General features: G+C 54.4%; 1 protein-coding gene across 2 annotated transcripts; it reads left to right on the top strand.

Moving 5' to 3' along the window:
- The first annotated feature begins 4,759 nt into the window (after positions 1 to 4,759).
- Positions 4,760 to 13,235, top strand: LOC149918374 (uncharacterized). Of its 2 annotated transcripts, XM_090136841.1 has the most exons (13): positions 4,760 to 4,845; positions 5,204 to 5,265; positions 5,674 to 5,830; positions 6,134 to 6,390; positions 6,796 to 6,881; positions 7,325 to 7,440; positions 7,973 to 8,090; positions 8,593 to 8,719; positions 9,125 to 9,619; positions 9,943 to 10,106; positions 10,434 to 10,556; positions 10,636 to 10,762; positions 11,297 to 13,235. In XM_090136841.1, exons 1-13 carry the CDS (start codon positions 4,782 to 4,784, stop codon positions 11,378 to 11,380), a joined length of 1,980 nt encoding a protein of 659 aa, XP_089992967.1. In that variant the 5' UTR covers positions 4,760 to 4,781; the 3' UTR covers positions 11,381 to 13,235. The 2 variants fall into 2 exon arrangements, with proteins under 2 accessions (XP_089992967.1, XP_089992966.1); XM_090136840.1 differs by lacking the exon at positions 4,760 to 4,845 and having other exon boundaries at positions 4,892 to 5,265.

The raw sequence follows: 13,235 nt of genomic DNA, 5'->3' as shown, positions 1-13,235 counted from the left end.
GAGGCCGTGGCTGTGAGCACGGATAGGACCCGATGCCACGAGCCTCTCTGGAGCCCAGAGCAGCCCATGCTTGAAAGTCATCCTGCATCAAAGTGGCTGTGGGGCCAAATGGGGCCACGCGTGGAAGAGACTAGGTGAGGGAGGGGGCAGGAGCGTCACAGCTGAAGAGCGAGGCAGATTTTGTCTTTGCTTTGCTTATTCCCACGTAGGAGAGAAGGAATATTGAGTTCAAGTCTGTGGTGCTTGGGTTGTGGTGGTAAGTTGGGTACGTGCAAAGGTGAAATGGGTGAGAGGGTCCTTTGGAGTGAGTTTTCTAAAAGACCTTGGCTGAGACTGGAATGAGACACCAGAGTTTCAGAGCTCTTGCGCTCTCATTTCTAAAATCGTACGCTGTTGGGCTTTGTGAGCAGGGACAAACATCTCTGGTTCTGCAGCAGCTGGACTAAGTGAGATGTACGTATGATACAAAGCTGCGAGAAGGCAGCTGCCTTAGCAGCCCAGGGGCCCGAGGAGCGCTTGGGCAGGGGACCTGTTCCCAACCTGGCCCCTGCCTTCCCAGGGATCTGCGAGCAGAAGCCGCCAGTGGACCTGAATTGCTCGTCTCAGAAATGCGGCGTTGCTCTGGCAGGAGTTTGGTGTGCTGAAGTGTTTAGAGGTGGCCGCCTGGAAGCATGACGCGTCTTTCCTTTTGTTTTGCCGAGCTCGCTAAGCTTTGGTCCAGCACATCCTATTATCTCAGTCGACAGCTGGCTTTCCACCAGGCGGGACTCGCCTCCTACTCCTTCCCTCCCTCTCACGGTTGTTTGAGCCCCGAGAGCCCATTTGCCACGGAGCGCAGCTATTCTTCTCAACGTGGTGTGGGCTCCCGTAAGCACCATGTCACAGCTACAGAGCTGGAGACCTCTGCGCAGACACCCCTTCCAGCCAACAGGCGCTGGGGATAAAGGTTCACAGTGCGGCTCAGGCAGCTGCAGGCGGAAGGGTCTGAGGTGCCGTCTGGTGTCTGGCGGCCCACCATTCTCCAACCGGAGTCTCTCCTTCTCCTCCCAGAATATGGACCCCTGAGCACCTCGCCCTCACAGCCTGTATCTGCCCAGGCCAAAGTCTCAGCCCCTGCCTGGCTCAGTGCCAGGTCAATCAGCCCCACAGCAGATCGGGACAGGCCGCATGGCCCGCTCCCAAAAGGCATCCCCGCCCAGAGCCTCCATTAGCCTCCCAAAAGCTACCCCAAGAGCTAATCTGGGGATGATCCTGATGGCTCGTCTAGAACTGCCAGCTGCCAGACTGCGTTTAGCCCAGTGGTTGCTGATTTTCCCAGCTGTTACAGAAGGGCTCTTTAGTTGAGTCCGCAGGAGCCTGGCAGCAAGGTTTTCCTTCATGGAAACCATCATGGTTTCCGTTTCAGAAAGAAAGACATAATACAGAGGGAGAAATGGAGTGCAGGAAGGGAAAGCCCTCAGCCACCACAGAGACTAACGCTGCGTGTTGTTGCACTTTGGCCGGAAAAAATGCCTGCAGACCAAGAAGGTCTGCCGAAAGAGATGCAAGCCAAGCGGCACTGCTTGCTCTCACTATTTTAACCCGCTGCATCCGAACTCTGAAATGTAGCATTACACGTCAGTCTTTTGCACATCCATGCCTACAGGCTGAACCAGTGGGAGAGAGTGCTAAAGGCAACACGCTAAGGCCAGCTGGCAACACAGCCCTTCACACCAGAGCTTTCCCCTTGCCCAGGCAGTTTTGAGCCCATTCCTGCCTGCAACAGCCCACGCAAATCTATCATATTCTCCAATAAGACAAAGGCCCCTCAGATAGCCACGTATGCAACTTGAGGCGTGAAACTGCAGCCTGTACTGACAGTCATGGCCCTCACTGACAAAAATGGCAGCAGAAGATTTGCTACCTATCTTAGGAATGTTCTGGTCTGATTTTCTATGATTCTGTTTGTTGCACTCTCGAAGCAGAAGACTACCAAAATTTATTTAACAAACGCGCTTCTGTTTTGTGGAGCATCTCCATCCTTTCTCAACCGAGGCACCTGCTTGGTGGTTGAATTACAGTTTACACTATGCGTAGTACTTTTCTAGTGCGGTTCAGTCCTGTTTTGTGGGCTAAAATGAAAAATCTGCACATCAACCAGAAGTCACACTTGATGTAGTTCTGCCGGACGTTGGATGGCCAAGTGAGTGAGTAAAAAGCGTTTTGAAGCCATTAGGTTTGTCCCACATCTGAAGACCACTTGTGTCCACGGCATAATGCGTGAGCGTTCAGTCGTATACCTTGCGGTTACAGGTGTGTGCAATGTAGATGCCTACAGGCCTGTATTTTAATTCCTGTGTGAATATGAATTTCTGCTGTGCCTTCATAAGGATAAGCTACGTTTAGAGATGAAAGCTTCCTTTTAGCCCATGAAAGTGCAGACGTGCTCTGTGTACAAAACAAACATGTGACATGGTTTTCCTTCAGGAATTAAGACATTAACGATGACACTGAAGGGGGAGGATTCTAGCGCATCCAAGGAGCAATTCTGGAAAACTGCCCAGAGAATAGCTTCTCATCAGGGCCTTTTTTCGTTACCGATTGCAGTTTCAATCTCCTCAGCTTCGCAACTCTCAAAGGTTTATCAACTTTTATTACTGGATTATCAGTTTGATTTCTACTGAGAGCTGTGTGTGTCACGGTGAGGTCTCGGCTGTGCACAACGGGAGCCTGCTTCTCCGACCATCCACTCAGCATGGTCTCTCTCCATTTGATACTGAATGTGAAATCGGTGCATCGGCTGTGTTCAAAGATGCACTCCTTCTCACTGGTCCTTGTGTGTTTGAAAAGAACGGCAAGGCCATTTACTGCGATTTCGCCACTTCAGCTTTTGTAAAAATAAATGCTGTCATTATGAAAGCCTGTGTCTTTTAACGACTAACAAGCGACCAGAGGCTTTTATCATGTGTACTGCGTGAGCATCCAAGCTTTGGTCCTGCCTGCCTGGGCCACCCTGAGTGAAGGAAGAGTTGTCGTCTTGGGTCACAAAAAAAAAAAAAAGATGTGATGAAGGTGATGGACACGGCTAGCAAGGACAATTCTAGTTTTCACCCTTTCTACTGAACCGCTTTTTCAGCAATCTCCAAACCTAGACCCCGGTTCCTTCAGCAAAGGGAAAGCAAAGCTGCACAGTCTTGGCTCTGGGCAGGGCTGCGTTCAGCCCACGGATGGAAAAGCACACGATCCGTTGCCGTAACGAGAGTCAGCGCCGCGCCGTGCCCTCCCTGCGTCCTCACGCCAGAGCCGTCTGGGCTGGCTCCGATCCGACACGGGGAAGCCGCAGGGCTCCGCTCCCACATGTTGGAAATATCCAAATAATTTTCTAGGACGGTATCTCTGATAAAGCAGAATTTATTCGCAATTGCAATGGCGGGATTCCTGCAAGCCGGAGAGCGCCCAGAAGACAGAGTGACATCTTTTATTCCCTTTTCCCCGACGCTGATCTCCTTCTCCCCTAGTTCCTCACTGGCTGAGTACTTCAGGTTCACAATCTTCTTGACGCTTCACTAAACATGGAACCACTGGACAAACATAAATTTTTGCTGCGTAAGCGTAAAGCTGTAGTTAATTGATTAACTTATTCCACACCTGATCATTATTTTGCAGATATCTGCTTGTCCTTCTTTCCACAAAGAGAAGCTCGGGAGAAAGACAGGGCAGTATCCTGTGCCTGCCTTCACACTGCAGCCTTCTCACGGAGTGAGACGGTCCAGCCTCGTGTAGAGGCCCTGACTTCTCTGACGTCTGCTAAATCCGTTTTTCTGTTGCTGGGAGTTTCTTACCCTGACAGAACAACTCTGCAAGATGTTTTCTAATCCCTAACGCTATACTCGCATTGTTTGGAACACGTAACAGCTATTCCAGTCTTGCAAGAAAGAATTAATCAAAGAACTCAGTAATAACGTTTCTACATCATGCCGCTAACGTATGCAGTACTTCACTCCTTCTACCATATAGCACGCAGACGCATGATGTTCCACTTCTTCAAACCAACCGCTCTTTTTACTACCAGACGCAGAAACAGCATTCCGTTCCCACACACGGGCCAGCAGCGGGGCCCGCCCGCTCCCCGAAGCCCGCCGCGTCCGAGGCCCGGGCAAAGGCGCGAGGAGTCGCAGGAGGCCGGCCAGGAGCCCTCGGCAGCTCCAGCCCGGCCCGGCTCGGGAGGGACCTCGAGGATCGCGAATCTCCGACCCCCCGCCACGGGCGGGGCCGCGGCCGCCCCGTTTCGTCCCGGACCGGGCCGCCCGGGGCCCCGTCCCAGCCGGCCTCGAGCGCCTCCGGGGACGGACGGGGCGTCCGCGGCCTCTCCGGGCAGCCCGCGCCGGCACCTCGCCGCTGTCGCAGGCGAGAGCCCATCTGCCGCAGACCCGCGGCCGAGAGGCGGCCCTGCCCGGAGCCCGCTCCGCCGGGCCCCGCGGCAGGGCGTGCGCGGCCCCTCTGTGACGCGGCCCGAGCTCACAATGGCGCGGCCCCGCGTCACGGCGGCGGCCGCCCCCTCGAAGCTCGCCGACCCCACGCGCCCTGCCCACATCTCCCAGAGAGGCCGACGAGGCTCCGGGCGCTCGCCGAGGAGCCGATCTCGCCGCCGCCGTGCTCTGGAGGAGCTGCTGTGCCGCGAGGAGGAGCGGGCAGAGAGAAGCAGAAGCAGGGCAGGGCTGAAGGGCTGAGCAGGAGGGCTGTTTTGCCGGACGGCCGCCCGCCCGCTGCGCTTGTTGACCTGCGGCGAGGGGGGAAGCAAGATGGCAACGTCCCTCTGCTCGAGCCCTCGCTCGACTCCCACTGCGGAGAAGATCAGACAGTCTGGTAAGGCCTTCGGGCCCGACGGCACGCACGTTGTCGGGCCCGGGGACATCTCTGAGAACAGGCGTGGAAGCCCTGCTCCCGAGGGAGGAAGGCGGGGACGGCCGAGCGGGGCGGGCTGCTGCGAGAAGGCAGCCGCCTTAGCAGCCCAGGGGCCCGAGGAGCGCTTGGGCGGGCGTGACTCCTGGGTGCCGTTCCCGGCCTGGCCCCTGCCTTCCCAGGGATCTGCGAGCAGAAGCCGCCACTGGAACTGAATTGCTCGTCTCAGAAATGCGGCGTTGCTCTGGCGGGAGCTCGGTGTGCCGAAGTGCTTCGAGGTGGCCGCCTGAGAGCATGACGCGTCTTTCCTTTTGTTTTGCAGAACTCGCTAAGTTCTGGTTCAGCACGTCCTATTATCTGAGTCGACAGCTGGCTCTCTACCAGGTGGGACTCGCCTCCTTCTCCTTCCCTCCCTCTCACGGTTGTTTGAGCCCCGAGGGTCCATTTGCCACGGAGCGCAGCTATTCTTCCTGTCCGTGGAAGCAGGAACCACGCCCCAGAGGGGCACTGCAATGCGAGATGGCCAGCTCCACTGTCAGTTCTGAAATGCCAGGGGGTCCACGCCTAATGATGGAAAGAGGGCTGGACATTCTCTGGGCCTTCCTGAGTCCTCTGCTGGCAGAGTCGAATGGACCCTGTGGGGGTGACTGCAAGTTTGGGAGCCCCGCTTGTGTCTTTAGGAGCCGGAAGACTGCGCTCTCTGGCTGTTCACGGGGAGGAGGGGCGAGAGGAAAATAGTCTTCTGTCATTCCCTGCAAAACTTCTTCTGATCCGCCCTTTCTTCTCTTTCAGGCTGTGTGCATTCCTGGACTGGGGACTTTCACCGTCGTCAGAGAGTGCGCACCCAGCCAGCAGAAGAATCTGGTTCTTGTTGAGAGACCCGTCTTTCATCTGGCAAAGGCTCTTGCGCAGGACCACGACCTCCAGTATGACTACGTAGACGCTGCAGGTAGGAAGAATGGAGTCTGACAGAGGTGGTTGCCCTGGCGCTCTAGTGGGGAAAGTGTGCCAGACTGCCATTGCAAGTGGCAACAGAGGGTAACAGCGCACTCCTTCACCTGCTTCAGCAGCAGGTTTCGTTCCAGTCTCATTGGCTCCGTGTCTCAGCGTCTCCTCGGATACGTACCAATGGTTCCACCTCAAAATCTCAACGGCAGTGCATTGCCTGAGGGCCTGGAAGCTGCTGACTTTTGAGCGTGGCCTGCTCAGTGGCTCTCCAGGTGCTCATGTTCCTCTCTTCTCGTTTCTCCAGGACACGACGAGTATCATCAACTTCCTTATGATGAGATAGCCTCAGAAAACGGCATCTCTGAAGGCGCGGCGCGGTTTTGCGTGCAAAGGACTGTCTGCCAGTTCAGCGCCTGCATAGGGAAGAGGCAGAACGTTGCCTTCATTTGGTGGGATGTTGGCATGCTGCTGATTGAAGGAAGGCGTGTCCAGATGAAATTCTATGAGGACTTCCTGGGGAAGCTCAATGGCACTCCCGAGCTGTTGCAGGCTCTTCTTGGGGTAGGTCTTGCGTTTCCCCAGCAGTACGTCTGATTCTTCTGAAACGCCTTCCTGGGACGAGGGGACTCCTTTCTCCTGGCCTGCCATGCTTCTTCAGCCACCTGGACTCCTGGTGGTGTGCAAGAAAGCAGGCTCTGTAGAACTCTTACTTTACGTGAGGTGGCCTGGCTCTGTACCAGGATACGCGCCCTCAAAAGGCCTTGCTTTCAGTCAGGAGACAAACGGTGCGCGTCACTGCTCAGCCCCGACTCAGAGCATGGAGCAGAGACTCAGGCAGAGCAAGGCTTGCTGGGGCCCGGACCCTTCCCTTTGGTGGCTCTCGTTGTGTTGGGCTAAGAGAGACTGGAGCTGCCAGCCATTCCCAGTGTCCCCACCTCCCATCGTCTGTTTCTGTTCCGATTGCAGATGCCAGAAATGAGCAAGTCGGTCATCTCACGCAGTGAGTGCGCAGCTTCCCAAATGACTTCCGGACACGTTACTGTCTTTCCAATGTAAGTATGCTTGCTGCTGCCACCTGCGCCTGAGTGAGATGGTACTCGCCACGGTACTTTTCAGTGTTTAGAGGCCTGGTTTGCAGGGAACTCCCTGCTCGCTCTAGCTCAGTTGGATTGCCTGTGGAGGAGCATGGCACAGCAAAATCATGTTTCCCATCTGTGCCACTGTCAAAACTGGGGGGGACATTTAAGCCAGTCTTCCTCGCGGGGAGAGGAGCACATCCGCTCTCACAGCAAGGACAGAAAAACGTTGGCACGTACTGACGGGCCTCACCTGCCCCTCCAGACACTGGAGATCCTGGTCCGGTTCTCCAGAATGAGCTGCTCTGGGAAAAGTGGCCTTACAGCGTCTATGCGTCTATGCGTCTGTCGCTCCGCTATTGGGTCAAGCTGCAAGGGGAAGTGTTGCCCTTCCTTCAGCCTGCTTCTTCCTCTTTCAGGTTCAAGCACGAGATCGTACTTGAGAAGCCCGAAACAGCAAAGGTGGACCTGAAATACCACCTAAAGACCAGACGTGAGCAAGGCTGGGCAAGAGCTGGTGACAGAGGCAGGAAAGGTGAGGGACCCGTGGGTTGCCGTCAGGAGACGGTTAGAGATGACATTACCGCAGAGTGCCTGGAAGAGCATGAGACGCTTCCGGTGACTCTTTGTACCATTATGGGAAAGTTCTCAGGGCAGCCCTCCATCGCAAGTGGCCGCTGGGGTCATCCCATCAGATGGATGTGCCAGTGGCCTCCACTCGGCAGCCTGTCCTGCCAGCCCTGGAAATCCCTTCGCTTGCTTCCATTACAATTCTCAGATGAGACAGAAGCAATTCCTCCGGTGTGAGCACGCCCCAGTAGCAAAGCTGTGTGCGTGGGACACTCATCAAGAGATGCAAGAGCCCCTCTTGTGCTAAACGAGTCCCCTCCCCGGGGTGGCTCTTTGAGACCACCCGCAACTGCCAGGGCCTCTCCCATTTCAACACACAGACCAGGCATCAAATAGCATTCCCCAGGGAACAGCGTTGCCCCACAGCCATGAAGAGTCGGGCCAAAACCGTGTCAGAAACGCAACTTTTCTGAAGTTTTCTCCTTTCCTCTTTCTAGGGGACCTTTGCGAGACGCGCCTCCTTCATCGGGCAGCGCTTTCTCCAATGAGGTTACCGGCACTGACTGGAATGCCGGGCAGAGACCAGACAGCCGAGGAGAAAGAGCCTCGCACCAGGTGAGAGTCCTGGCAAAAGAAACGCGGGCGATGCCATGCTCTTGCCTCTGTGGGAGTGAAGTTTCTCCCGGATCCAGAGGCTGTATGAACTCAAGCAGCTCTGCATGACAAAGGTCCCGTAGCGTCACTTCTTAGCTGCGTAACTAATGGCAAACGCTCCTTGCAAGAGTGTAGAGGCTTTCTTGCTTCCCTTCAGATGGAAGTGAACCGGAGCTTTCTGTTTGCCGAGCCTGGTGCCTAAAGTGACAAGAACCATCCCGAGCAGAGATGAGGGTGTTCCTTTCCTAGGAGCGTTTGAATAGTAGTGAGCGTGTTTCTGGGCTGCTATCAGTGCTGCAGGCTGTTCCCAGGTCTCGAGGGAAGTGGTGGAGACCAGATCAGTCATTTGGGGGCTCTTGCAGACTTTTTTTGCTGCGGAAGCTGCTAAAGCACTTTCAAGCACGCAGTGCAAACCCAGCACCTCCTGCCCTCCTGTCAACCCTCCCCCACCGTGTCTTTACAGGCTGCTACCAGCCATCACGAGGAGATCCTTGCCAGAAAAAACAGAGCAAGAGAAAGTCACTCCTCTGGTCCAGCCTGGTCCCAGGATGATAGACTTCTTTGCCGAAGCGATGGAGAAGAGGAGAAGGGTACGTGACAGACTGCTGCAGCGCATTTGTCTTGTTGAACTGTAGAAGAGCATCACTGATTCTCTCAGCGTTCTTTACTGCGCGTTCATGTGACACCTCGCTTGAAGAGAGATCAGTTGCGAGGGCATTTGAGAATATGCTGTTCACTTCCGTTAGCCTCCCGAAAGGCACCCCAAGAGCTAATTTGGGGATGTTCCTGACTGCTTGTCTAGAACTGCCAGCTGCCAGACTGCGTTTAGCCCAGCGGTTGTTTATTTTCCTGGCTGTTACAGAAGGGCTCTTCAGTCGGGTCCGCAGGAGCCTGGCAGCAAACCAGAAAGGCAGAAGACAGAGGATGAAATGGAGTGCAGGAAGGGAAAGCCCTCCGCCTCCACGGAGACTAACGTTGCGTATTGTTGCATTTAGGCCGCCCTCGAGAGAAAGTCTGTAGAGACCAAGAAGAGAAAGGAGGAGAAGGGGAAGAACGTGAGGAAGGAGAAGGAGAAAGGGAAAAATGTGAGGAAGGAGAAAGAGGAGAAGGGGAAGAAGGTGAAGAAGGAGAGGGAGGAGAAGGTGAGGAAGGAGGTGAAGGTGAAGAAGGTGAAGGAGGTGAAAAAGGTGAAGGAGGTGAAGAAGGTGAAGGAGGTGAAGAAGGTGAAGCAGGTGACGAAGGTGAAGCAGGTGACGAAGGGGAAGCAGGTGACGAAGGGGAAGCAGGTGAAGCAGGAGGAGGAGAAGAAATTTCCAAAAGAGGTCCAGAAGTTCTTGGCTGAGGAGGAAAAAAAGAACAAAATGATGCAGAAAGAGAAAAAGAAGCAGCAAAAGTTGCAAGGGAAGAAAGCAGAAAAAGGCAAGCAGCAAAAGTTGCAAGTGAAGGAGACGGAGGCCGAGCCGGAAGAAGTGCAGATGCCCGCAGCCCAGGTACTTTGCATCCCTGCAAGAAAGCAGCAGCACTTTCCCATCCAGGGGAGCTGAGACTGCATGGTACCTCTAGCACCCTGTCCAGAGCAACAGTGTTGGTGCAGCACAGCTGGATGGGGGACTGCTGCCTTTTGTGAGCAAGAGGACCCAACAGGGAGCTGTAACAAAGCCCTGGTCACGCTGAGACATGGCCTCAAGAGCGTGCTGAGGTCCCTCTCCTGCTTGCTTTCCTGGCCCACTGCAATCCCCACTGGAATGGTCTTGCGGGGAGCTGCATGCTGGGAAGCAGCACCTCTGATGGCTGAGTGTCTCTTCCTATACAGGAATCCTTAGTCCCTGAGGAAGAGTATTTCATCTCTCTGTCTGAGAGCGAGACAGAGGATTCCAGCTCCAGCCTCAGCCTGATGGAGAGGATGATGGGGAAGCGGGAAGAGGGCGAGGAAGAGCCGCCCAGAGTCTTCTGGGACAGCGCTGCTTTGCCTAAACGGTAAGCGTGCACCAACTCCATCCGAGGCCAGGGGCAGTTGGGGGAGGAGGGGTGGTGAGTCACCTGTGCTGTGGATCAGGGAAGCCAGCTTTTGAGTCATGGTGCCACACACAGCGCCCTGAGAGCTCTGAGGCCGTGGATATAATCATGGTTAGGGCCCGATGTCACGAGCCTCTCTGGAGCCCAAAGCAGCCCACACATGGAAGTCGTCCTGCATCGAAGTGACTGTGGGGCCAAGTGGGGTCGTGTGTGGAATAGACTGGGTGAAGAAAGAGGCAGGGGTGTCCCGGCTGAAGAGTGAGACAGATTTTATCCTTGCTGTTGCAGGACGCTTCCTCCAAGGATAGATCAGGCCCTGCGAGAGGTGGTGAAGCTCATTGTGGAGCAGGTGTCCCGTGAGCAGCAGGGACAGAGAGATGCAGAGAAGGATCTGCAGGACCAGCTCCAGAGGTAAAGCTCCCCAGACAGACAGTTTGCTCTCCCGCACTGCCTCCCTGTGCTCACACCCCCTCCTACTGCGTGCCTACAGTGAGCTTGCAGTGCTGTGGTGGAGTCGGCCATCGATACACGCACCCGGCATCAATCATCTGCCCGGAGCTGAGTACAGACCTGCACCCCCTGCCGGGCCACGGCCAGACAAGGCATCACGTCGAGTGGTAAGTGGGCTCTCGGAAGCAGTGTGTCATAGCTAGCCGTAGCAAGCCATGGGAAGACCCTCCTGGGCCTGTGGGATGGAGAGCAGCTGGCTGTGGAGCTGGAGACCTCCGCACAGAAACTCCTTCCAGCCAATGGGCGCTGGGGATGAAGGTTCACAGTGCGGCTCAGGCAGCTGCAGGCGGAAGGGTCTGAGGTGCCGTCTGGTGTCTGGCGGCCCTCCCTTCTCCAACCGGAGTCCCTCCTCCTCCTCCCAGAATACAGAGCCCTGAGCACCTCGCTCTCACAGCCTGTATCTGCCCAGGCCGAAGTCTCAGCCACTGCCTGACTCAGTGCCTGGTCAGTCAGCCCCACAGCAGGCTACCCCAGATCGGGACTGGCCACAAGGGCTGCAATTACATTACAGGGACCGTGAGCCTGCTCTCTCTAGACCTAGATTAGCAGAACCACTCTCTTGTACTGCAGAGAGACTTGCAGTGTTGCGCTGCATGTCTTTGCATTCACAAAACTACTGAGCTTTACACTGAACTCCTTAGGTCCGGAGAGTAGTGGTCATGCATGTTGACCAGGACCACGACAGATCCAGCAGCTGTGAGACTGCCGAGTTAGACATCCACTAAGTGTCACCCAACAGCTCAACGAGGACCATCTTTCACTACTGGCGACGCTAATGGTGACACTGTCAAACGCGCGTCGCCACTTTCCTTATTACCCTTTCCCTATACCCAATAAAACCCCAACCCCATTACCCAAACACCGTGGGTCTTTCCTTGGTCACTGTGAAACGCACGCTTTACAGAGGTGGCCTTGTTAGGCCTGGTGCTCCCCTCCCCAGAGTTCCCGGGCCTCGCAGTGTGCTGCGAGGGTGGTGAAGTCCAAGGCAGAAACCTTGCGTGAGAAGATGAGGAGGAAAGCCCAGTGCTCCGAGCTCCATCTCAGAGTGGGAGCCTTCTCTAGTGTCGCGAGTGTGGCTGTGTAATCTGCGTGCTGACAGCTTTGCCCCCAACTTCTTTGGCTGGGTTGAGGGTGGCCCCTTCCACATCCTGCCCCTTGACGTTGCTGGCAGATCCATGGCTGAAGCAGGGAATGTCTGTCTCAAATGTGACATGCTCATCCAGTGGGGCTTTCTGAGCCCAGGCTTAACAGCTTAACAGCTGGAAGTCAGTCTGAGACAACATCCTGTCAATCCTGTTTGGGCTGCTTCTTCCTGTCTTGCGTGTGTTTTCCAGTAACTCAGAGAAAAATCTGGTCTTCCTCTTGCTACTGACGTATTTTAAAACGCACTTTTTGATATCTGTCTCCCACAGTACGGGCCACCTTCAACTCCAGGTGAGCTTTGGCCACGTTAATATTCTTCCTACAGAGGTGAACAGCGTATCTGTAGTTCACTCCTGTCACCTGACCTTACTTCCATTTGCTAGACACTGATTTTCCACCCCAGCTCTAGAAGATCGAGCCAAACTAATCCCGTGCCCCGCTTCCATGACTTTTGACATACTGCACTTGCCAGTCCCCCCGCTCTTCAAAAAGAGGAGGTGCTTGAAGAGGGTCCAGCACTCATTAATGGAACCCTACAGAGATAATTCAGTGACATGATGAAGACATCAAAATATTCAAACAGAACGGTTTTGTCTGTTCCACTTCGTTGTTTTGATTTTGTAAATGCCAGTACAGAGTAAGCTGAGCGAGTCGACAGCTTTGCAGTATAGTGACAAAAAGAGCTGTGCAGGAACAGGGCTGCTTGTTTTTCCTTTTCAAAACCAATTGTGGTTCTGCATGAAATCGTGCCTTCTCATAGGTCAGAGATGTAGCACTGTCGTCTGGTGCGCATCACTGGGGAAACACTTCACTTGGAACGGGGTGACACTTGAGAACAGACAGCATGTTTGCTATTGCTTCTTCTGCCTTCATGTGGGTGGCTTGAACTGTTGCAGTTCCAAAATGTGGGGTTATGATGTCGTTATTTAATTTCAACAAAGGATGATTTCTGCAAGAAACAGCAAGGACAATGTACACATCCGCAAGAGCGGAAAGAACAGAATGGATATCACACGTTCAGTTCATTCTTCTGCTAGTTGCTGAGATCAGAACCTCAGGCAACAGCAGTGGCATTGATAGAGAGGGGCCACGTACACAGAATTGGCAGAAAACCAATTGGTTGGTAAATCTGCTTACCCATTTCTCCATCCCCTCTACTAGCTTGGTGCCTTGCTTGGCACTCATGTTGACTTGAAAATGTGGCAGGGCAAAATAGTTGGTCATCAACTTAGGACCGCGCAAGATAAGAATGTAAGATAAGAATGCCCTGGCCAGAAAGGAAGAGGAATTGTCTTGGGCCACAGACAAAATATACAATGAAGTTGAGGGACACGTCTAACAAGGATAATTTTCATTTTTATCCTTTCTACTAAGCCGCTTTTTCAGCAATCTTGAAACCTAGTCCCCAATTCCTTCAGCAAAGGGAAAGCAAGGCTG

Source organism: Phasianus colchicus, chromosome 3, assembly GCF_987193195.1.
Source record: "Phasianus colchicus chromosome 3, bPhaCol1.hap1.1, whole genome shotgun sequence".
In the NCBI taxonomy this organism is placed as follows: Eukaryota; Metazoa; Chordata; class Aves; order Galliformes; family Phasianidae; genus Phasianus; species Phasianus colchicus.
The sequence above is the reverse complement of the archived record's forward strand: the minus strand, read 5'-3'. Positions and strand labels throughout refer to the sequence as shown.